Source organism: Hylaeus anthracinus, unplaced genomic scaffold, assembly GCF_026225885.1.
Source record: "Hylaeus anthracinus isolate JK02 unplaced genomic scaffold, UHH_iyHylAnth1.0_haploid 12002, whole genome shotgun sequence".
Taxonomy (NCBI): Eukaryota; Metazoa; Arthropoda; class Insecta; order Hymenoptera; family Colletidae; genus Hylaeus; species Hylaeus anthracinus.
In genome coordinates this window covers 13,111,874-13,137,405 of record NW_026534349.1, presented here as the reverse complement: position 1 = coordinate 13,137,405, position 25,532 = coordinate 13,111,874, and the positions used below count along the sequence as shown (strand labels likewise).

Sequence of the window (25,532 nt, the reverse complement as noted above, 5' to 3'; positions counted from 1 at the left end):
ATGTGGCGTAATGTAGAGTAACGTAGTATGTCAAATATTAAAATGTAAAATTCTAATCGATAGAAATATACTTATGGTATATTTACACTAGTTTGTATATTTTCAACACCAATAATAGTTTATTAGTTTTGTTATTAAAACAGTTTATATTTAACATCCCCAATGCAAACTATGAAGACTCACTTTATACTCTAGAATGAAACTATTTCAAGGATCCTTGAATAACTGACTCTCTCTCTCTCTCTCTCTTTCTCTCTCCCCCAAACAAACGTTAATAGTAGAAAGTTACCGCAAGATCGCCCTCGATACACGTGTCCTGATTAAACTACACGTTAACTAATCTTGGACAAGGTCCAAGTTCAAATCTAATAAACGACTCCTCGTCTCGGAAGTTTCAATATAGGGTAGAGTATAATGGGATATCTTTCACGAAACTTTCTTGGTCGGCTTCCAAATTTCCACGACATACTTATGATGTCCACGGAATTATTAACCAGTTCGTATATCAAGTATGTAGATATCCTGATCCTTTCTTCGTGGAGCCATGGAATTAGATACAGTGGGTCAAGGAAGTATTCGCAACTCACTTTTTTTTTTTTAAGATAACTGCCTGTAAAGAAGTGAGACACTTTTGGATTTTTTTATTGATTTTCTTCTTTCCTTCTTCAAGATGTTCTGTCATTGTTCGATCGACTATGTTAAATCTATTAAATACGACCTCCAATTTAAGGCTTTATATTACAATAAATATCGATGAATTCGTCTAAACAAATGCTACCGTCTTATGGATAAAATATATAAGGTTCCATTCAAGCAAATTAATTTATTTGTTAAATCCACCCCTTTGTATCAAATAACTTTTGTAAAAACATTTCTTTATAGTTTCATCTCCTCGTGAGATATTTAATCATTCTGATTTGAACGAAACATTCCGTATATACATTCAAGAAAAACCGTAAGTGTGCAAATATACTTTCTTTACTACAAAATTATCATCTCTTTGTACTACTTCTAAACAGTAAATTATTAACGTTCCTAAGTCAACGTATTGTTTTTGAGAATAATGAACACACTGATATACTGCGTCGTTAAAGGCAATTACGTTAAAAAAAAAAAACTGTGTACGCAAATATTTGTTTGGCCCATAATAAATTTGCTTGTTCACTTCTCATCTTTTATATTCCTCGACGCTTCACCAACTAGCAGAGAGTGTTGCAGGCCTGTTCCTCGCTAGTCTATCTTCGATCTCGGTCGTATTTCGTAAAAAGTCGGCAATTTGCTTCGATCCGTTCAATCGTAAAACGCTCGCTGCGAAAATCGCCACAATAACGGCAACCCCATGGACGGGTTTCGCAACATACATATATAGCCTCGAATGGCTTTCCACGTGATATATGCTCCCACCTTATCGCATCCTTATTCCCGCACCTCGTTGTTCCCGCACGACGTATTTCTACGAGATACAAACGTCTTACACTGCAAAACGGTAACGATTAGCCAACGATTAAGAAAAAAGAATTTTCGCCCGAGATTGAATTATTATTTTTATTATTTTTCTTTGAAACCGTTACGAGGTCCGTCATATTTCTCTATATGTACTTGTTAAGTACTTAAGTAATATTCCATCGTCGTTTATAAATTATGAAACTTGCCTATCCGACTACGGTCCATTGTGACTGAAATATTCTATATTACAAACCTGTCTAAATACTATAGCCTTCAAATGTAACGTTACCGGTTGTAAACGATCTCAATCAACAAACGTAATTACACGCTGACGTCAAAATTTCGTCGATGATCCCCAACGACGATAATGGCGAGCGCAAAAGCTACAAAACACAGCAGGGCATCGAACAGCCCCCAAGTGGTTTATCCTTCAACCCTATCGTCGGTCTTATCTCCCGTGGTGTCGACTCCAAAGCGCTCGCACCCTAAATGTGCGTTTCCATGAAGCAGAAACATCTTGCTGGCCCGCTCGCAGCATAAGCCAGCGCGCAAGATATACTTTATGGGACAACATTTCGCTGACGCTGTCGGCGTGTACAAGCTGCCGCAGAGAAGTATCTCATACATCAGAGGCATACACCGTCCCTGGGAACCCCCTCGGTATTCCATCCACATCCTTTCTATTTCGGTATACTCCTTGGTCTACGTACCCTTTCGCCTGCTTCTCGCGATGCTTCATCTTGCTTCCTTCCTCATCGTTTCCATTCCTTTCCCCTATGCACTTTTCCATCCCTTTCTCTCACTTCTGTAGCCTCCTAGATTTTCTAGGCTTGCGCTTTTCTCGTTCTTTGGGATTCCATCCTTTTTTTTCTTTATGTACCGGTAACCTATCGATATTAACCGTGTCGTTGATTATCTACTTTCGATGCTTGATTTCAAGAAACAAATGAGGCATTTAATATGCCTTGTAACAGTATGCACGAATTAATCGGTCAATCTGTATTCACATACATATGAAAAAGAAGTCAATTCAATGCCGAAAGGAACGAAGAATGTGTTATAAAAATAATGGAGGTGTTGCTAATTACTATCCTGCTGTATTATATTTAATTGCTTTCAATCAAAATAGGTAAGTAACCGTAAAAATACATGCCATCCCGAATATTTGAAAAATATGTATAAGTCTTGTAATCCTGCAAGTCTTTTTGAAATTCCTTTGGAATATGGTAAACAATAGTGTATCAATATGAGCTAATATGCATCTATAAAAATTGCAAACAATTTCATTCGGAAACGGCGAATTTATGACCAAAATTGTGTATCGCGCTACATATTAATATGAAAAGTTCTTTTCTAACAAAAGATGCAGACTACTTTTAAATAAGCCGACAATAGTGTTACATTCTATTTTGTTCTTCGATGATGTTTAGTCATTTTAAGATTAATAAACTGATTTGCCCTTTCACTTTCTAATTCCAAAGATATGATAATTCAAATGTAATTAAAACATACGCTTTCGTGTTCGTGTCTGTTTTGTTCTGCTGAGAAAGGTGACGTTGCGAAGAAGAACATTTCGTATGTAACTGTACGTGCTTGGGATACGTGAAACTTATTATTAAAACGTTATCTTTCAAAGGAACCGTGTAAACTGATTTATTATAAATTCGTTACGTAATACGCGAAGAAAGGAGACGAGATACAAATGTATTAACAAAGTCTTTGCGTTTTATCTCTTTCCCCGGAGTTTTTCAACTAATAACAATATTCAACTAATATATGCCCAATATACTGTAGTGTAACATAATGTAATGCATTTTTGTAGCTCCTCATCCATCTAATAATATAGAACATAAATGTGAAAATGGTATCAGTGTCCGAATCTTTTACTGACCAGCTGTATGCATCGTCCTCGTAACATTAAAAAGACATTAAGGCCTGTAGGAAACATGTGGAAAAATGTTTCTTTCCCAGCTAGGTCCAAAATAGGCCAATTTCTACCACAGTCGTTAGTCGTCAACGTGTTAACCCCTAGTCCTACCATTTGCTTTAGGACCGTACATTCCATAAACAGGTAAAAAATCCTTTGCGCGCTTTCATACGACATATCAGACTCGTGTTTTCCATGTTCATCCAAAATTCCATATCACGAGTCTCACGCTTGCAATCCAAAGAGTTACCTAGCGGTAAATTATAAGAATTTGTCTGTTTTTCTGAATTTTTAACGTACTTTGAAAATTTTTATAATTCAACTTTGCCAGTGTCTAACTTTACACCGGTTAGACTTACGAGATTTTTACAAGTCTTTTTTTTGGAGAGCATTCGACTTCCTATAAGAGTACACCATCTCGTAATATTTCTGTTATTTTATTCTCGAAATATGAAAATCAGAATGCAACAAGTTCTTTCCTCTATATTTTAAGTGGAAGAATTCGACCTTTTTGCGTAGGTACTAAGAATTGAAATAGAGAGCTGAGAGTTTTAAGGAATTTATTTTTAGTTATTTCAAAGCATTCAAGACGCTGAGAATATTAACTCGTTCAACGGCAGGCAAATTTGAAGCATTTTGCCTTGGGCGCCAAGATTTAATACAGATGTGTAATCGAGGTTATTATTTTGATAATCAAAAGTGATATTAAATTTGTTGTTTTAAAAAGAAAATTTACGATCTCGTTTTGCAATAATTCGTGACTCAAAAAGCTCTAAACTTATTTCTTGAGTAATTGCAATCAATTTGAACTACGAGACATCTCGTAGTTGCCAGTGAATGGGATAAACTCGGAAAATCACCGTTTGAAGAACCACCCTACTGGAACATATACACCCCCGCTCAGAAGTATGTGAACACTTCCTTAATAAAAATAAATACCTAATAAAAGCTGCGAATCTGTTAATATCAATTCTATCATTTACGTTTCGATATGTTTATGTTGCATTTGCGAATATATTTTATTAATACTTTTTTTTTAATATCACATTATCGATGATAAAAAAAACTATAGAGATAACTGGATAACGTTAAAATTTCTTTCACCAAACTTGGACACTATTAATTTCTTCGTTGTATCCGAAGCAATATTATATCATTTGTTTTGTAGCATTTCGCCATAAATGTTTTCGATATATTGAACATTCTTTCTGAACATTTCTATCTAAACGATTCCATAGTTCCACTATAAAATTGAATATGTGAATATATTACTAAATGTTGTTAAATACACATCCAATATAGAAGTTGGCAACAAAAGTTGTATAGTAATCATTTCCGGTGCATATTAATTATTCATCGAAGATATTAAATGTCCACATATTTATGAACGAGGGTGTACGTCCCACTGGGGTCGAAAGAGTTAAGAACCGCTGGTTTCGATCCTCGAGGCGAGCTCGCCGTCGAGTTACGGAACTGTTCGTTATCCGGGCGTTTCCAGGTCCGGTACCCTTCGTTCATCGAAACAGGGGATCAATATAAATCACCTGCTCGCAAACAGTCTCCCTCGCCCCTCTGTTCGTCCAAGTTACGAATTGAAGAGCATTCAGTCGCGGCCCAACGGCTCGCAGCTAAATAACATCCGCCCAGAGCCAGCCGGCTTGGTAGACGATACACCCGCTGTCCCGGATCGTAATATCGCTTTAATTATGTGCGCCGTATTTGCGCCAGGTCGCGTTATTAATTTCGGGTCCTCGCACGGAGAGACTTACCATTACGACCTCGGGGGTTACGTCGAGGATCCCGACAACCCTGTGCCACGAAACGACCTCGACAAACCGTGGGAAGCAGGGAGCGGGATGTCAGGGATGGCGAAACGGGGGTTGTTCGCTCACCTATCCCGCCGGCGCTAGTCGGCAGCGTGTGGCGCGATGCATTCGCCTAACGCGGCACACGGCTCATCTTCGAGATGTTATTGCACGACGAAAACGCTTCGTCCTGCCGTATGCAAATTATTTCGAGCGGTAAATTAAACAGCTGAAACCGGGACGTAAATGCTACCCGCAAGATAAGTCGTTCACGTCGACGTCGCCTGTTCTCGAGCGCTAGCACGTCCTGGATACCGCGTTCCGTAAATCATACCGCGTGAGAACGCGTCTTGATTGCGAGCTACGACGCTGTTACGTTCTTTTTCATTGTACGCGACGTTTTATTCTATTAGGAATTTTTTTTATATTCTGGTTTAGAGCAGCGTCGATTTATTGGTGCGACTACGTTTGTTGGATAATATTGTTGCGACGGCATGAAGATGCATGAAGATGCATGAAGATATGGCGACGTAAAGATCTTCCGCGACGATGTGAAGCTGCTTCTTTGAACGAGCGGAAGCGAGTACCCTGTTCTTTCCCGTTGCTATTGAGGAACCAGTAACTATTTGAATAATCGCAAGATATTTTAAGTATATTTTTATTCTTGACCTGTTATTAACCCTTTGCACTCGAGAGGTGACTCACAGTCACCATTAGGATTCACGCAGCAAATCTACAATACCTAATGTTTCTTTAGGTTTAATTTCTTTGGAGCTCGAAGTGTCAATAAAATGATTGTCCGCGAGGTACTAAGGGTGACTTTATTCTCAAGTCTAGATCTCAAGTTGCTGGCAGATAACAGAAAAAAAGGCCTCGAGTGCAAAGGGTTAACACATTGAGTACGGGTGACGAGATATTTCGTCTTTAACAAGCCAAATGTTGAGATCGGCGACAAGTTACAACGAGTTACGACGAGGTACGATGAGATACGACGCGCGTAAAAATGTGCGGGCCATGGAAGAGCGTTGCACGAGCAAAGTAACATACGCAACGTATTAACAAAAGCTTTGAGTTGCTGTTTGTTTAATTATCTTGTTTCTTATAATAAGTATTCCGCGAAGCACCACTCCCCGTCGCAACAATATATTGATTATCTAGGTGGGTTGAATTTTGTAGTATCGAGTAGGGTCTTTGAGGAATTGAATTGTGTTCTTCGTGAAATCCCTGACTCTTGACGATGACTATGTATTTAAAAATGTCTTGAGAAATTAATATTTATTATATAATGTTTTATATTATATATTCTTACTATTTTATTATACTCCACATTTTTGAAACGATTTTAGTACGAACCATAAAGACAATTTTATACACTAGAAAGTACTTTGAATTGTTTATTTCTAAAGATGTCAGTTATCGTGGTAATCATGTAGTAATTCAGATGTAAGCTAAGCTTATGCTCCAGCTTATAGCTCTTCCAATATTAATCTTTTTGTTACAAATTATAGAAATTTGTACACCTTCTTGAAACATGAACAAATACATAAGTAAAATTATAGACGAAAATACTACAAAGTTTCTTTGAAAAAAAAGTCATCATCATGATGGGATGGTAAATTAGAATTGTTCGCAGCTGTTGCAAAGGTACTAAGGCTTCATTTTGTATAATGTGTGATGTGAAACTTCTATTTGACTTTCTCCAGCAATGGACGCATCGTAAGCATATGTTAGAATAGCATGCAATGTCGTTTATGTAGGTCAAACCAGTGGGAAACTAGGAAATTGAAATTCGTGAACGCAATAGAAGTTCAACAAATTCAGAAAACTCCGTCGTTAAAGACCACTGATTAAAAAATAACCATGATGTTAATTGGAACGAGGCGAAGTGGTGTTGACCCAGAAATGTTACAGAAAGACCACGATTTCAGAAATACTTCATATTAACGTACATGAAAATTGTTCTTACTCTATATCTTCGCCAATCTAATTTCCTTTTCATGTATTATCAATCTTTATTTTTAAAATTATTATTTAAAATAAAAAATATAGAATATCCTGCATGCCAGTTGCGTTTCATTAACAAAGTCTTAAAGTCCCGTTTCAAAAACAGAATTGTATTTGTTAATAGAACGCAAATAACATGGAATATATTCTATTTTGTATTTAAAATAACAGTATACATGACTGCAAACAAACGTTAAAAATAGAATCGTTTGAATGTCCAGCAAAGCTACGCTAACGTATTTGGTAATTAAAAATCCAAAATTTAAATCCCCTGTCGGAAAATCCTTGGTATTCACATCATGGTTATTTGTTAATCGGTGCTCTTTAATAACAGAGTTTTGCAAATTTGAAACATGATATTGCGTTCGCGAATTCCAGTTACCAATTTCCCTTCTAATTTGACCTATATAAACGACATCGCGACGCTACTCTAACGCGTGCTTACGATGCGTCTGTCGGTGAAAAAAGCCAAGTAGGAAAGGCTCCGAGGCTCTCCAATTTTAATTAGAATTTTACGTCTTCGTATGTATAAGTATAAAATACGAACGTCGCGGTAATTGTACGTAAAGTTTCTTTAATCTTAAAAAAGGGGAAGAAGTCACGTCCATGTCGTAAAAGCAGCTGGTGGTAAAGCCTTATCGCAATGCTTCAACGGCGAGTAACTGCACAGGTAATCGCGGTTTGTAGAAAATCTTGGTCACTATAGCATCCACTGAATTTTATGGTCAAACACGTTAAATCTCTTCTTACGGTGTTCGAATATTTGCGTATTCAAATGAAAGTATACCTATTATAATACGGAATGGTTTGGATGTGATTAACGAGGTCGTTTACTCGAGCAAGGGAAAAGTTAGAGAATCGTGGAACACCTTTCCTTTTACTCTTACCGTGTCGAAATCTATTCGACTGGGAACATTTTTATGAGCAAGTTTTCCAACATCAGATCGTTTATTTAAGTTATTACTTGCTTCTTTCTTTTTACTTGGTTATTCATAATTTTATTATTTATCGTACTGTATTATTCTTATGATTCGACAGGAGGAAACTAAATAAAGAAGCATAGATTTTTAACTAAAACAAAAGATCCCAGAGTAAAACGTAGAAGAAGTTAATCAAGTGTCAAAGAAATTGGTGATTCCTAGCTTTATAAATTTTTGAAATTGAAAACATAAAGTTACCATTTACATTCACATTGCAGTCAAAAATATTATTTTTCTACTCCGATCAGGATGAATTATATCGATTCAAAAATGTAAATTTACTGAACATTTCTTAAATTTTATCAAATCAATTAATGTTAGGAAACTGCGATTGATATCTTTCGCATTTTACTTTTGAAAATTAACTAAAATATAAGAGAATCGTATCTTGAACAGTGTTATACAATGGTTATAATTATTTCCGCTTCGTGAAATTTTGTAACTGCTGGCACTTCTACATATGTCGAAGAAACTTTTCGCTAGAACGTTTTCCTCGAGATATTTGAAGGGTTCTCCTCGAGGAATTCGAGCTTCTAACGGGAATGGCCGCGGTGATGGCTATCGTCGCTCCAATAAAGGGGCTCATCAACCCTTAGTTTTCTGAAGGAAGGTCTTCGAGGCCACTTTCTCTTCCAGATCGCGATCATTTCCAAGAGACATGGGAAACGTGGCAACGATTCCGGTGACACAATGGAAGCGTAATGTTCCATTATTTGATTAACTACGTGTCACTGTAAGCTATTATCCTACGGACACGAAGGAATGGAGCACTTAAGCGACGATTAACGAACTTAAGAATGAAACAATGAAGCACTTGCAATCGGAAATCGTTTACGAAAGACGATCTTTTGAATGTTAATTTGGATTTTGAGTGTTTCGATGTATAATATATCTATATAATCTATATCTGTATAATATATTCTATTATATCTATATTCGAATAAATGAAACGCATGGATCGCTTCTGCAAGTTGGATTGTGAGAAAACCAATTAAATGCCAACGAACAATGCGTGGAAATTGGAAAAAATACGTTGCACAGTTAAGAAATGTGTGAATGACTTTCAGATGATGAAGAATACAAACATTGCGCATGCATCGTTGTTTTAGCATAATCTCACATTATTGGACAATAAATATTGTCTCTGAATGTATCAAAAAATAAACAATATAATCATTAAACAGCACGTAATATTTACTTCGAATAAACTGTGTTTCTATCCCAAATAACATAATTTACTTGATACCTCTCATACCTTGGGATACCTCCAGGTTTATAATATTTGAATATTATATTATATTAGAGAGATACGAAGTAGATTATGTTATTTGGCATACGAAAACAGTTTATTCGAAGTCAATATTATGTTCTGTTTCATTTGTTCAACTTTCTCTTCTCTCACATTAATTCAATTGTAATTTATTTGTCTATAATAAATATTTGCAACGTAATTAATTTTCGTCCCCAAACATGGACCAGCCTCATTGTTTATATTCTTTATTTTTCAACGCACGTGGACATATGTCTTATTGACTAACATTGCCACAAGGTTATATACAAGGTGCGGTCGAATAACATGTACTAGTGGCCACAAGGTGGTTCGTTATGAAAAAGTAAAAACAAAATACGTAATAAAATTTTTTCATTTAAAGCTTAGTTTTCGAGAAAATCGAGTTTGAAAATCCTATTCGTGCGTATGCTGTTACGGCTAAGTTACGGTTCGTCGAGCATCGTATAACGCGTATCGTGTTTACAAACAATGATCTGAGACTTCTTCTAATAGTTATTTGCCTAAGCAGTCAGTTACAGCAGAACTGTAACTCGAAATCATCCGTAACAGCATACGTACGGATAGGATTTTCAAACTCGATTTTCTCGAAAACTAAGCTTCAAGTGAACAAAATTTTATTCCATATTTTGTTCTTATTTTTCCATAAGGAATCACCTTGAGTCCACTAGTACATGTTATTCGGCCGCACCCTGTATAAGTAAATGCGTGATGTGTGTAAAACAATAACGCCACCAGTTTATTTTCGTTCTTTAAGTAATCGTACGTACATCATGCAATTACATTTCAAACAGTTTTTCATAAATTTGTCTAGTTTCACATAATCTCGTCTTTCCCAATTTCAAATGACGAGGGCAGACGTTTCAGAGAATGAATTTTAAAGAATTCTGTGACGTTAGAATCCTCCAAATTTATACAAACGATGGCTCTCTATTTTTGGATTAAGTTGAAACGTCCCATTCGATATCGTACCAACTTTGATAGCTTCTAGAATAGCCTAACCCCTTAATAAATTCACCAGATGTTCAAACTCGTAAAAAGATAATTCTTTTAAATAAATAATACCCGCCACAATATATTCCACAAATGGCAAAACTGTGTGTACAGTCGGGAATCGCGTTGCATCGATTTTTCGCGACAGAGACGACGCCGAAGACACAGAGAGAAGTCACGTCGTTCGTTACCGCGTGAAACAGGCACGCCTTTATCGTTTCGCTGCTCATCCTGCGGGCGTAAATTGGTAAGGGGGTCCAGCCAATAGCGGTCAGGGTCTATTATTTTTACCGATGTAATTTCTCCTCGTTTTCCAGACAGTTTGGTCGGTCGTCTCGCGAAAAATGCGCCCGCGGATTGCGGTTACAGCGAATATAAATAATCCCCGGAGTCTCTTCCGTTTCTCGTTTCGTTCCGCTTCGCGTGTCTCGTGTCTGTTACCTTTTTTATCGCGATACCGTCATCTCGTTACACCGTTCCGGCTTTTCCTCTTGCTCCGCGATGCCTCCCCCCGCCCTTCTCCTCCTCCTCCTCTAACCACCCTTTGCCAACTATGTATCCCACCACCTAGGCGTAATATGGTGTTTTTGAAAAGCGTCGGATGAAAAATTGTTTGCCCGTTTATTGAGACCATACGCGAGAGAATTATTTAAATAGCTCCGAGAATAACCCAGTTTGAGCTCTGGAAAGGGGTCGGGGAACAATTATGTCGAACCCGTGTTCCTGACAACGCGAATGATTTATCGACTCCTTGGAAACTACTTCAAAAACAGATTAGTCAGAGTCATCAACATTGGGTGCTGACAGCGAAGTTAGATTTTATATTGCGGTTAATATTTTTTTTACTGTAAGATGTTGCTTAATATTGGGATAATATTGCGTAAACTTGGGAGGCTCTAGACTCGAAAACGTTGAACCATATGTAGCAATTTCAAATGTTGGAGAGGACTAAGAATCACAGAATTTGTTTCACCCCATCAACCAGCGTCATAGTAATGATAATGAAAGAATGAAATGATAACTTGAAAATGATGCAGAAAAGCATCAGCAGAAAATTATGGAACTTAATATTCGAATATTGAACGAACTTTTGAATATTAATGATTGAGATAACAATACCATAACCATACATACATAACCATTCACTGGAAACATTATTTTTAAAATAATTGTAATGGTGTTGCAGTAGTTAATTTAATGTTCCTTCCTTTGAAGGACGCCGTCTTAACGTAGTTCCCAAGGGTAGCCCTTCTTGTTCGAACAATTACCTGCTTCAACACTAATACTACCAAGCCAGTCAATTACATCCATGTACTTAATTATTCATTCAAAGTCACTAAAGCCACTCAATTATTAACAATGCTTTTATCGAAATTTTAGAGGCAATCTAATTTTAAGCTCCAAAAGATTGAAACAAAATTTGTTGACAATATTTCATTAGATATTTTTCATAGAAATAATTTGATGAAATAACTTGTTCCTAACGTCATTCACAGTTAATTTCCTCTGATCACGTGTTAATTTGACTGACAAATTAGTTTGCTTCTCTCCCTTTAATTACAAAGATATACACAACCGCTCAAAAGTATCCGGACACTTGCGAAATACATATGTATTAATATTATTAGTAGTTCTTACGAAATATCTATCGTTTTAAATTAAAAATTACGCTAAAATTAAATACTAGATTCATCGATGTATCCGCCACGGTTAGATTTTACTGATTGCACTAATCTTGAACTAATTCTTATCTCTCTCAAGAGAACATGAAAATATTGTCAACAATTTACAGACACTTAATACATATCGAAGAACTTCCTGAACTCGTTCTGCGCCATAGAGATGAAACAAAGTGGAACTTGAAATTCTTTTAAGCATTGAGACCGTTCCATTAGATTTTGTATTTCTATGCAGAAATTTTATTTCTGCATGCTCATTATATAATTTATATATCAAAATTAATTCTATTATGCTACTATATATAAGCGTTCTAAATACTTTACGTACAAAGTTAAACTATATTTTATGGAACAAGAGCAAGTGTCCGGATACTTTTGAGCGGTAGTGTAGAACTGCAACTTTGTACGTATAATAAGTGTGTCTGGGTAGTTTTAGTGTTAAATTATTACGTCCAAGGCCATCCAATACTTTGCACTACCTTCCCTAACTTTATTTTATTTTCACACAAAACTATGCTACGTATCGACGTATAACTACACTATAGAACCTCATTCAGCCAGTGTGCCAATTTTTTCAAAACAAGCTATCCTTCTCCGAGTATAATCATCTCCTGATAGAAATGCAAAGTAAAAAAAAAAAAACGGGTCGAAAGGAGAACGTACCGTATCCATCGCGAGTCCTCGAATTTTTTTTCCTCGATACTTGGTTTCGAAAGCTTCCACTTCAGGTATAATTAGAAGCTTCGCGTTCTCTTTAAGTTGGGGTTAAAATGAAATATCCAGGCCACCAGCGGCCACCATTATGGAGCGATTTAAGACGAAGCTTCGAGTTCTTAAAGAGAGTAATTAACGAATAGGAACGGACCGTGAACTTTCGGGCTCCGGAGCGACGGTTTCGAAAAGTGGCTAAACTTCCAGAACTATTTACCGCGCATTATAGAGATGCAGCAACGTTAGATGCAGTTGTCGCAAACTTTACCTCCCAACATCACGACGTCGACGTTCCCCGTGCTCTCGACGATGTTTCAGAAGTTTGAGTGTCAATACGTTGCGCACACCCCGCCATAAAGACATTTAATTGATTTCTCATCTCACGGTGTTACCAACCGACAGATTTCGCTGATGGAGCCGCGACTACGGAACGCGAGCGTTAAACTATATTAAAAGTTATATTATTAGCGCTGTATTATCGCGCACTACTCCATCGCGGAAGTAAGCACGTTATCAGAGGAAATTGACTGTGAATGATGTTAGGAACGAAATATTTCACCCAATTATTTTTGTCAAAAATATGTAATGAAACAGCATTTTTCAACCATTTGTGTTATAATTTTTAGAAGCTTACGTTGCCGCTTAGACTGTGGCAGAAGAAAAACGTGATACTGTGAATGATGTTTAGAACGAGTTATTTCATCAAATTATTTTTGTGAAAAATATGTAATGAAATAATGTTTCTAAAACATTCGTGTTTAATATTTTAGGAACTCGAAATTACTCCTAACGTTGAAGTTAGACATTCGTAAGAAGTAAAAAAAGAAATTTTAAGAGGAACCACAGTAAAATAGCATGTATCACTTATCATTTTAACTTAATATATCAAAAACATAGCAGTCGAAATTTAAATTTAAAGTTTTAATGAGAACTTTGGGATTAGTGATCTTTGCAAAGTTCAATAATATTTGGTTCGAATTTCGAGCACTGTTCCTACATTTTTAGACGAATTCATTGCTTAGAGAGTATCTGGTATACAGCACTGGAACCCCTTTCAACCCCTAGATATGAAATTGCAAATGCCATAATCATACTTCACTTTCCATGCATTTCCATTTAATTAAAATAAAAATTTTGCTTCAATGTTTGCCTAGAAAATGAATTTCAAAATGCATTCGCCCCATAGATGTGTCACATTATACAAGATGTTTCGTTTAAACCGAAATGGTTCGATACCTCGTAAGAGGATAAAGCTATGAAAAATATTTTTTCAACAATTATTTAGCTCGAAGAGGCAAATTATACGGAATAAATAATTTTATTGTCAATGAAGTGGTGAGAGAGATTTAACGAAGAAATTAATACTTTCGATTATATTACGCTGATTGATTATAATTGTACTCAAGAGTCGCTATATCTGAAGTCTTGCATCTATTAAATCTCTTTTTAACTTTTTTTACCAAAATTTATTAACACTTTTTCCATTTTACTTTTTCGTGGAATATGGAAGAAATAATCCAATTCGTGCTGTTGGGGTTTGATCGATCGTTCGATATGAGAGTTTGTTTTATCAGCAACTGAAACGATTGAAAACAAGCATTGAAAAAGCTGGGGCTAGTTCGCTTCATAGAAAACATGTTTTTTCCATCCGGATAACGCTCGGTCACATGAGACAAATCAGACGGTGACAAAAATTGATTGATTCGGGTGTGAACGAACTCTCACCTTACTCTTCAGGGTTATCGAAAAGCTTGTAACCTCGTTTGAAGAAAAAAGCTTTCAGAAACGTTTCAGGCAATCAGAAAATGCCTGACTGAGCTCTTCTAATCAAAGTCAAAGAGATTTTTCAACACAGGTATGGAAAAATTAATGAGTATAGAAGACGAAGGATAATGCAGTGGTGATTAGTAAACTAAGTGACATAAACTGATAGAAAAAGTATGCAAATTAGAATAAAGAATAAATACAGACAACTTCCAAGGAATAAAATGAAGCAAATTCGTTTGTCATCCAAAGCAATCCACAAGTTTTATTATATTAGCAATTGAAACAACGTATCTGTGTCTATTTTTTTTTTTTTTTTGAGATTTTACTGAACAAATTATTACGCTCTACTTAGTATTTTAATAAAATTTATTTACATCTCAATTTAATAACCTACTAAAGATATCAAAACATTTCTTAATCATTAATGAAGCAATGACTATGAATTGCTCTCAATAACTCGCTTGTTAAGATAACTTAATTTTATTATCAACAGATAAGGCTGACTATTCAGAACAAACTACAGTTACGTAGGATTATTCTTCACTTTAAATGTTAACACAAATGTAAATATATGTACTTCACATACTCTTTTTGTATGCAACAATGACTCATATTTCTTTGTACATATCTCAGTATACTGTACATGCCATCATTTGGTTTACTGAAATAGAAATCTTCAAGGAAATATATTTTTTTTAAACGATCTGCTGAATTACCAAGAAAGTCTGCTAAGTTTACCTCCTTAAAAACGTATCAAGTACTAGAAAAGAGATTATGTAAATCGCTTCCCAAAAAAAAAAAGAGAAGCTAAGGGCGTATATGGCAACGTTTATGTTAAAGTTTCGAGGACACATGTGATCAATCATACGCATGCAAGCACACCTCGAACATTGATTTCAGCAGTGTTTAGTTGACAACCACCACTTTAATCGATATCTGAACGGCGCTATGATTTATCGGACTTAGAGTTTTGCGCTTGTTGGACAGGAACTCTTCATTATATCGAATCGACTGAGAGTTCAAGAGGCGGGCGTAACGAGGTCATTGTGGACCAGTTCCTTGGTCTAACAATAAGACAGCTTGTCAAACTTGGACATGTTCCCAATGAGTTTTCCAAGTCTCGCTTCGTTGCGTTCTAGACGAATCCGAGCCTGCAAAGCTTGTCCAAACATCTGACTCTGCTAGCTGTAATCGATCTTTGATCAAACTTAGTAATATTCACCAAGCGTGTACAAACAATAGTCAAATCTTGTTATTATTATGTGAAACACTCGTTGCATTATCTATATATACAAGAATGAAGCCCTGACTGATTACAATCAACGTCCAAGCTAAACCCTTGAATCTAAAAAGCTGAAATTTTGCACAGAGGTTTCCTTTATGACGTATACAAGGAATAGGAAAGGATGTTTCGTAATTCAACCCCTAAGGGGATAAAAAGGGGTTGCGACACAGCTATCGGAAATATCGATTGAAACATCTGAGTTACGAGAAACAAAAGACAGTCATCTACTGATTCGCGAAGGAACACGCGGTCAAATGCGAACGACGTTAAAAAAATAGTACTCCACACGATTGAAACCGCAGATCACAGCTAATTTCATATACTTCTATCTATCCTCTATACATCATCGTTACTTTTGAAATAAATTAATGAATCGTTTGCGAATGTCGATAAAAGCTGTAAGGTTAGAAATTTATTTCTTCATCAATGTACGCGTGTACTTATATATGTATGTATGTATTTTTTCCCCTCAATTTTGTCTGCAATTGCAAACAAATGGAACAACCTACGCATTTATGCTCCGAAAATCTATTTCCTAAGTTCAAGTAAAGTTACTTTAAACCTGATTTCCAGTTTTAGCTGCGTGCACCGCTGAAACTTCACGAAATTATCTTTTTAATTGTGCGATATTCTTTCCAAGACAGCTCTAATTTTTTCTCCAACACAGACGTATATTTCTTTAGTGGTATTGACATCGGGGGGAAACAGTTCGTCTTTAAAGTATCCCACGAGAAAAAGTCAGCAGTTGACAAATCAGGGGATGTTGCTGGCCACGGCACATCAACAAATTGAGAGATCAGGCGATCCCGTCTCGCGCCACTTGCTCGCCCATGAAAGAATAGCTTGTCGTGTTAGAACTGGTCCTCTGTCATTGGTTCTCTTACTGGACATACGACCACAGTCACGAGACGTGTACACCACTCCATATTTCTAACTAATCCAAGAAATTTATATATGTACAATTTTAGGACGGTGGACAACAGTCATTTCTAAGTGAAATTGATACAGAAGAAAACACGTGCACGTCTGCAAGCAAATGCTTGTGAACCCTTAATTTTCCTCTATTCAATTCTACTTTTATATCTTAGTTTCTTCCATCTAAACATTGTCGTAATAATATTACAATAATACAATTATTACAGGTATAATGTAATACTACTAACAACCTTTTATAATACAGATTCGTAGAAACGAAAATATAAACGATGGTATTCATCCATTTTATTCTCTTCTACAACCAAGTTACCTCCCCTTACTTTTCCTCTTTCAATTCTACTTTTATATTTCTATTCCATTTGCCGAAACAATTATCGTAATACTGTCACAATGGTATTATTAATGTTTACGTATAATATAACAGTACTGACAACTATTTCCAACTATTCTAACTCTTTCTCTATTATATCCTCTTCTATAAGCAAATTCATTCCCCTTAACCCATTCACTGGGAACTACGAGATGTCTCTTAATTCAAATTGATTGCAATTACTCAAGGGATAAGTTTATACCTTTTTGAGTCACGAATTATTGCAAATACAGATTGTAAATTTTCTTTTCAAAACAACAAATTTAGTATCACTTTTTATTATCAAAATAATAACCTACATGACACATCTGTATTAAATCTTGGCGCCCAAGGCAAAACGGTTTTTTGCCTGGCAGTGAGTCAGTTAATCTTCCTCCTGATTTTCCTCTTTTAATTCTACTTTGACCTAACTGCAGGAGAGTGCGACGTAAAAATCGAGCGTGAAGGATCCCAACGGTAGAACGCGAGATGATCGTCGAACTCGAGAAACGAGCACGATAGAAGCGATCAACAGATTTATCGTAGTCTGCACTTTCTCTCTATACGTTGTTGCTCCTCGAGCAATAAAACTCGAGTTGACAATCTGCTGTAGTCCCTAACAAATGGCAACAGATAACGGATACGAAAAGGGTCACACCGTCGTGAACGATAAGGCGAAACGACAGTGACGAATAGGCTTCCGAGCAGTTCCGCGAGGTTTCCGCGAGTGCAATTCCATCGGCAATGGACTCCAAGCCGCTATCATGCACGGTCCAGAGCAATTCCAATAGGCGATCCATTATCTTAAGCGGCGTCAGCCCAATCGATTCCCCTCCCTCCTACTTTTTCCGCGTTTTTCGTATCTCGAAAATGCCTCCCACCCCGTTCTTCGATTTCGTGAGACGTTTTTTCCACCGGCTCGCGAGATACCGAGCAACATTCGTTTACGAATATTGCACTCTCTATGCAAATTTTCTCACCCTCTGCCGGGTCGATTTGTCGATATTGCGATTAATCGCCGTTAGAGGCGACCGAGCCCGCGACTGTGAAAGCTTCGCGCGTTGTTTTCTTATTTGTTTCGTTTAGGGCAGGGCTTCTTAAACTTTTTCTTATTCGCGACCTCAAAGATATTTAAATATTTTGTGATGATTTATTGATTAGGTAACAACATATGAAAAAATATAATTTTAGAATTTGCTTAGAAGCGTAGAAAAATATAAAATTAAAAATTGAACAAAAAGTTGTAAAATTGTATTCGTTATAAGTACGACAATTATACACCCTGTTTTTCATCACAACTGCATTTTTTTGCAATAACATAAATAAAAGATAATATTAAATATTTTACATTAAAATCTCGTGATCCCAAGATTTCGCTAAGCGTCCCGTTTAAGATCGCGATCCATAGTTTAAGAAGCCCTGGTTTGGGGGAAATGTGGCTGCGACTTTCAGGGAGAACTGAATAGAAAAAGCGGACATAAAATTCATTTTCTACCTAGTATGGAACTCTCGTTTCCAAAGTAATTATTTGGTATATGTTTTGGAATTGGGACAATGTTACTGTGTTTTGATCAGGATATTAGACTAATAACCAGAGTTATACAAAAAAAAAAGAAGAAAATTAAATCAACCAAGTACTGTCCAACAACAGCTTCATAACTTCAAATCTTGCAAAACCACTCTAACATTTCTAAAAAATAATAGAATCGATCGACCTCATATAGGGCAATGACTAAAACTAGAGGATGTTTAAACATAAACCATTCGACATTTATATGGTATATAAGACACACTGTACCGAGTAAAAAAGCGTTAGTAAACATAGGTCGAATCTTTATTTCGTAGGCTTTGTCAACAATAATTAACCCTTCAACATTATTCATATTGTTGTTGTAACGTTTGCGACTCAACTCTATAAGATCTTCGACCAAAGTTGCAATTCAAGCCTTGGTGTACAGCAATTTACACGGCTACAAAAGGCGAATTAGCTTCATTAATCATTGCTGCACTTTCCCATTTAAATATTTAACGATCCCTTTTCAGGCTGCGGCAGCATAGCGCCAAAATCTACATGGGGGAAGATCGCAACCATGGGTTACGCCAGCCTTGGAATCCCGCTAACTCTGGTTTACCTGTCGAGTGCTGGAGGTCTCTTATCCAGGTGTGCCAGAGGTGTCTTTACACGCGCCCTTTGTTGCTGCCTCTGCTCAAACTGCGGCTATTGTTGCTACGATGAACGACGAATGGAAGTGAGTGCCGCGTATTAATTATAATAATAGTCTTTAAGCATCGCTAATTTTAATTAGATAATTAGATAGCTCGATCGTACTACGTTCGTTTATCGCACAGACTTTTTGTAACGCGAAGAAGTGCAATTCCATAATTTCAAGTTATGAAAACCTTGTTGCAAGAGTCAGTATCATATTCTGAAAGGACTCGAGTGAAAGTTAGATTCTTCTTAGAAGTAGCAAATATGTATTTTAAAAACGCGACGGATTCTAGTTGAAACTTTTAACTTACGGACTGAATTCAACCCGTCGCCATCTATTTTCATATTTCCCCTATATTTACTTAACTATTTACTATAAATTACTAGTAACTCATTTCTATTGATATTAAAGCTATTTAATGTGAAATGACTAAAAGACATGAATTTTATATTAATTTGTAATAAGATTTAGCTTCAACTAATTTCATTCATAAAACAGACTCGCCCCATGTTCAGAATCAACGACGATTAATGTCCTTCATAAATAAAAATTCTAATTTCCATCGAATCGACAACGACTAAAAAGTATTGTTCATCTTTCGTCCGTTGCTCGAGATTTGTATATCGAGATAAGAATTGTGCCCCTCGTTGGTGCATTGTGAACCGTTTCGCGTCGATCTATTCGAGGCGAATGTTTGAGCATTTTCCGAGCAACGGGCGAAAAGTGGTGCCGCTTCCTTGGCAGATCGATCTTAAAAATTGCTTTTAAATTGACACGGACGCAGGAGAAAGAGAGGCGGATGAGGAAGAAGCGTCAGCAAGAGGAACTGGTGCAGCAGCAGCAGCAACAATTGCAGTTGCAGGAGCCCTTTTACGTCCGCGCGAATGCGTCAACGTTCACGAGCACAGTGGAAATTAAAGCCAGCCCGAAGGACGAGGTGTCGAGTCTTGGCTCCGGTGACAGGCCCAACGTTACCATACTCGCACCAATCAGCATTTGTCTCGGCGCAATGGTTTGCTACATCGTGGCAGGCGCTTTTACTCTGCACAAGTTAGACGGCTGGTCCTTTGTGGGTACGTGTAAAAGAGAAACCATACTGTTTATCCAAGGTGGCAACTAGTCTTTCGAAAACGTATCGTATGTGACCTAACGCATTTTGCAGGAGAGAAAGAATATTTATTTATTCATGATTACGAATCTGACATGAAAGATTCGAAATTCAATATAGCCGACATGTATATTAGAAATTTAGTAGATTTTTGTAAAAAAATTGGTACATTATGGTTTTTACGGTTGCTGATTATGAATCTGCCTTCAGAATTTCGAAATTCGAAATGGCGGTTTCAATATGGCCGACGTGTATATTAGACATTTATTAGATTTTTGTAAAAATTGATACATTATGGTTTTTGCGGTTGCTGATATTGACTTACTCGTCAAAGGGTTAAGAGGGTACCTCTTTTATTTTTGAGATTTCAAGGCAATTTTCATGATTTTTTTAGAGGCAGATTTGATATAAACTTTTGATATTTGGTATGCTTATTTGTGTATGTATATGTATAGAAGATATCGTTAAAATTACAACTGGGTTGTTCAATTTGGTTCGAAGTAAATAAGTCCCTTTACACTCAGCAGAATTAAATCTGCTTTAGAATAGACATTTTCAAATGAAGCTACTGAAAACGAAAGAAAATATCGGAAAATAAAGCCCCTCTGTATCCTGGAAATAAAATTTTATCTTTTCCTTTTAAAATACACTGCAACTTGCAACTATTTCGTTTACATAGTTGCACGCACGTCTTAAAATAAAACAGAGTGTCTACTATTTAAAATAATACTCAACTCTACTTCTAAGCATGAAATGCTTACGCAATTACTTTCTTTATTTTAAATTGTTTCTATACTAATGAATATTAGCATAGGACTTCCACTTTGTGAGAAACTGTTTTCAATATTAATTAAGAACTACCGTATAATGTAACGAGGCAGCAATGTACTCTCAAGATGCATAGTTAGCATCCTAAAAATTATGAGAGAAGTTGGAACAAATTGGAGTAAATTCTGCATGAACCGGAGAGTAAAATATTTATTTTACCATTTTGCAATACAAGACTTTGTTTGCGAGATATAAATACATGGAGCACGTAAAATAATAAAGAGCTGCACATTTTTATCGTTAGTGCTACAAATTCAAATATAATGGTATTGATATGTAATACACGTTGAAGCCACAAGCTATTCCTGTTTCTGCAATTCATAATATATGCATTCAGCATACAATCGCGTAAATATTTTCTCTTTGAACAGTATTAAAAAGAATATTATTTTATGTAGCTTTGCATGTCAATAATGTAACAAGAATATTAATTTTTATTGAAAGGATTAACAAATATTTCAATGAACAATAAAACCTATGTACAAAATGCACTGGTCCATATGCGACAAAACTATGTAAGGCTTGTACTTTCGAGTATCGTTTTAATGAAGATAACCTTTTAAAAATCTCAGAAATGCATTAAAAATATTCATTCTTAATAATGTAACGTACACACACGTGTATTTGCATGTATTTCTTGTGTATGAATGGTGGAAATACATTGCTATTCAAAAGTTTGAACAGACCAACAACGCACACACATAAACAAAACACGTAGAAAGTTGTCCTCGACATTTTACTTGCTGATACCTCGGAAACGAAGCCTCACATCGCGAAATGGTAAAGGACATTTCGATCTCTCCTAGCATCGGGAATTTACATGTTTCGACTTGGCTCATGATTCTAGAACATCCTGTATACATTTTGCATGGCGACCAACATTATGCTAAAACAACAAAAACGATTGAGCCAAAACGAAAAATAGAATTTAAAGTTGTTTCAACTTTTTATAGAAAATGTCAAAGACAAATACAGTTGAATCTCGATTGGTTTTATTTGGCAACAGAATCAAATTATGATCATTGTTTTTTTATTATTATTTCATACTAAATTGTAATCATAATTTAAATTAATAATTTTACCATGATTACTATTTCATTTTGTTGTTATTATTTTGTTTTCATAAAACTAACTATAGTTACCTTACTTAAACTTTCAATTCTCTTTACATTTCAAATTACATTCAAATTACATTTTTTTAATATATCCGATGAAATTTTTAGGTAAACAAATTGTGTGGCAATAGGTGTAAATACTTGAAATTATGCATTTAAAAAATATGCACTCTCGACATGTGGTTATACAGTGTGTGAAGGTGTGATTTACATATTTTTAATACTTGTGACAATTACTTTCGAATACATGTTTCTTCCTTTCGTTTGTTAATGGATTATAAAAAATACTCAAGAAAATACTTAGTATGGTTTTCCTTTTGAAAACAGGTAAAAACACAAATAACCTATAGTAGCTAAAAATGTAATTTTATCTTTTTCAATAAAGTACACTTTTGATGGTCTACTGACAAAACGAATGAAAAGTTCGTTCTGCAAGCATTAACCATACACTAATTGTAAGATCCCTTCATATCTTTTTAATGTACAATTATAATATGATATGCTAAACCCAGTATCTCTATTGCTTAATTTATTTTATTCATTTAAAATCTTTATTCTTCGATTATGTACAGAATGATCGCGTTAAATATACCGATACGTGTGCTAAGAAACGAGGATTTAGTTAAAAATGATGTTTTCGAAGCGAATCTCTAGCTAAAATTTTACTGTACACCTATCGCCACAAACCACGTTTATCTTTAACCATGCACGTCTAATAAAACGGAATACTTTGTATCCTATCACAGCTAACCTCCTGTTTCGTGTTCCAAACCTAGATGCAAGCTACTTCTGCTTCATGAGCCTGAGCACGATCGGGTTCGGCGATATGGTTCCCGGTTCCTACCCCCGCCAAAGCCTTTACGAGTCGAAGAACGTAACCATTTGGTTCTGCTCCTGCTACATAATGTCCGGAATGGCGCTCACGGCGATGTGCTTCAACATCCTCCACGACGAGATCGTTCACAGGCTTAGCCATCAGGTGGAGAAGCAAGAGACTGTGAAAGCCAGCCCTAGCGTGGACGAGCTGTCGACGGATCCTTTCGCGTTGACCTCGTGACAATTTCCGTCTGGCAACCTGTGCCACAGGAACGGCACCGACGAGAACGACATATGTGGAACAGAACCGCCTACAAGCCTGTTCGCCCACGAGAACGAAATCAATATCCTAAAGGACTCTTTCAATCAAGTAGACGTCACCAGAGACTGCAAGCCGATCTTGAAGCTCGAGGATCACGTACCGCCGATTCCTAGTGTTTACATGTTGCCCAAGGTCGACGAGGAGGCCGAAGAGAACACCGAGATGTAAAACTCTGTCGTCCCCTGGTCGACAAAATTGACTCGATGAGCCTTGTAATCGAGTGAAGGACAGGTTCGCGAACCTGCCGGACACGTTTGTTCACGAACGTTTTCACGCGGAACAGGATAACGTCCTGGATCGATAGGTACACTTATCGTATATGTTAAAAATAGAGAAGTAATCGTTCTATCACAGTGACATAGTGTGCGCTTCGACGATTAGCGAAGAAACTGAGAGAACGCTCCGATCGATTCATCGCCGACAATTATTTGTCAACTGGCTGATTTTCGAAGTCTTTTTGTCGATAGCTTTTTCTGTTTGAAATTTTCTCGAAAAATCGATTGAAAAAGATTATTGCCGGCGGTTAACAGAGTATCTTCGCGTACAGCTTTAAGGATTCGAACGTTAACCGCTGCGAATAAATAGTTGTGCAAGTGCAGATATAACGAGGTATTCTCATTGGATACGACAAGCGCGGCAATGTAAAAGTAATAGTTGGAGAGTAATTCCAAATTTTGAAATTTTACTGTCGGTAGATTCTCGAATATTTGAATTACAACTCTTCTGTTAAACACAATTTTATTCTATTATGTTTTGGATTTCCATCTTCAAGGAACAATCACAATAATCAAAACATTTAATACTATCAAAAATAATGTACTTCGTTATAATGATATAATTTTCACGAATTTTCTTGTAACTTTCCATCTCTGATGTACAATCAAATAATTCTATTATATTCTAAAATAGTTAATATCGTAGAAAATTACACACCTTATTATCCTTCCGCCTAGAAAAACATTTCCAAATAATTTTAACGTCCAATGCGAATGCCTCTATTCATCGGGGCACTTTATGAAACGCAGTCGATTAAATTATTTTGGCGCGCGAATGAAAAGGCGACAGCCACCCGAAGCGAACCCAGTCTAATTTCGCGACAGTGTACCATGTAATGCCGTGTCTGATAAACCCAGTAACAGCATTACGCAAGTTCTAAGTAAGATGTCTTCAAGATATACGAGGTGTCTCCTAAATGTTCTAGGAATTTCCCGAACTTCCTGCAGACGTTCCTACGTTAATCCACGACTACTCTTAACGAACTTTGCTCTAATATTACTAGAATGTGAAATCTGTGTTTTCGTCTAGACACTTCTCCAATAGTAACGCAAGCAATGAAACGGTGGATTATTTTGTAGATACAGCACGTGGGTGAAGAAGAACCGTATCTGTGTATGTATTAGGTGTGGAAGTTAATTTGTTGTCTTTCTGAAGCAAACTATATGAAAACTAAATAAAAATATGTCTGTATACATATGTATAACGTATATGTATGTACAGTCAATCCCATAAGTATTCGTACGCTCTACGTACTATTGAAGACATTTATCTGAATTGAATGAATAAAGTTTTCAATTAATTTAGACAAATTTCTTCAATGGAGGGTCAGAATTTCTTCAATCCTTTGTACAGGGTACAAATACTCGTGGGACTGACTGTATATCTATAAATATATGTTTATATTTACAGTCAGTGTAAGAAGTATTCGTGCAGCAACCAATTTAAAATAAAATTAATAAAAAAGGAAATAAGAGGTTAACATTAAAAATAATAAACGTTAATTTATACAAATTCTACTCTAAAAATATCTAGGAATGTTTGTTAGTTATTTGTTCCCCTGAAATTTATTAATAAAATAAATATACAAAATTTTATTTTGAATTGATTCCTGTACGAATACTTATTACACTGACTGTATATAGAAAAATTAGGGAATTTTTAATTTTCAAAGGAAATCTTCTAATCT

At 36.1% G+C, this 25,532-nt stretch overlaps 1 protein-coding gene across 1 annotated transcript in view; it reads left to right on the top strand.

Moving 5' to 3' along the window:
* The window catches only part of LOC128891810 (TWiK family of potassium channels protein 9-like), a 102,343-nt gene extending 78,521 nt beyond the window's left edge, over positions 1-23,822 (top strand). Inside the window, exons 3-5 of the mRNA XM_054151630.1 lie at positions 19,214-19,419; positions 20,165-20,453; positions 23,208-23,822. Coding sequence (XP_054007605.1) covers positions 19,214-19,419; positions 20,165-20,453; positions 23,208-23,488 — 776 coding nt within the window. The 3' untranslated portion in view covers positions 23,489-23,822. The remainder of the gene's footprint in view (positions 1-19,213; positions 19,420-20,164; positions 20,454-23,207) is intronic.
* The last annotated feature ends 1,710 nt before the right edge of the window (positions 23,823-25,532 follow it).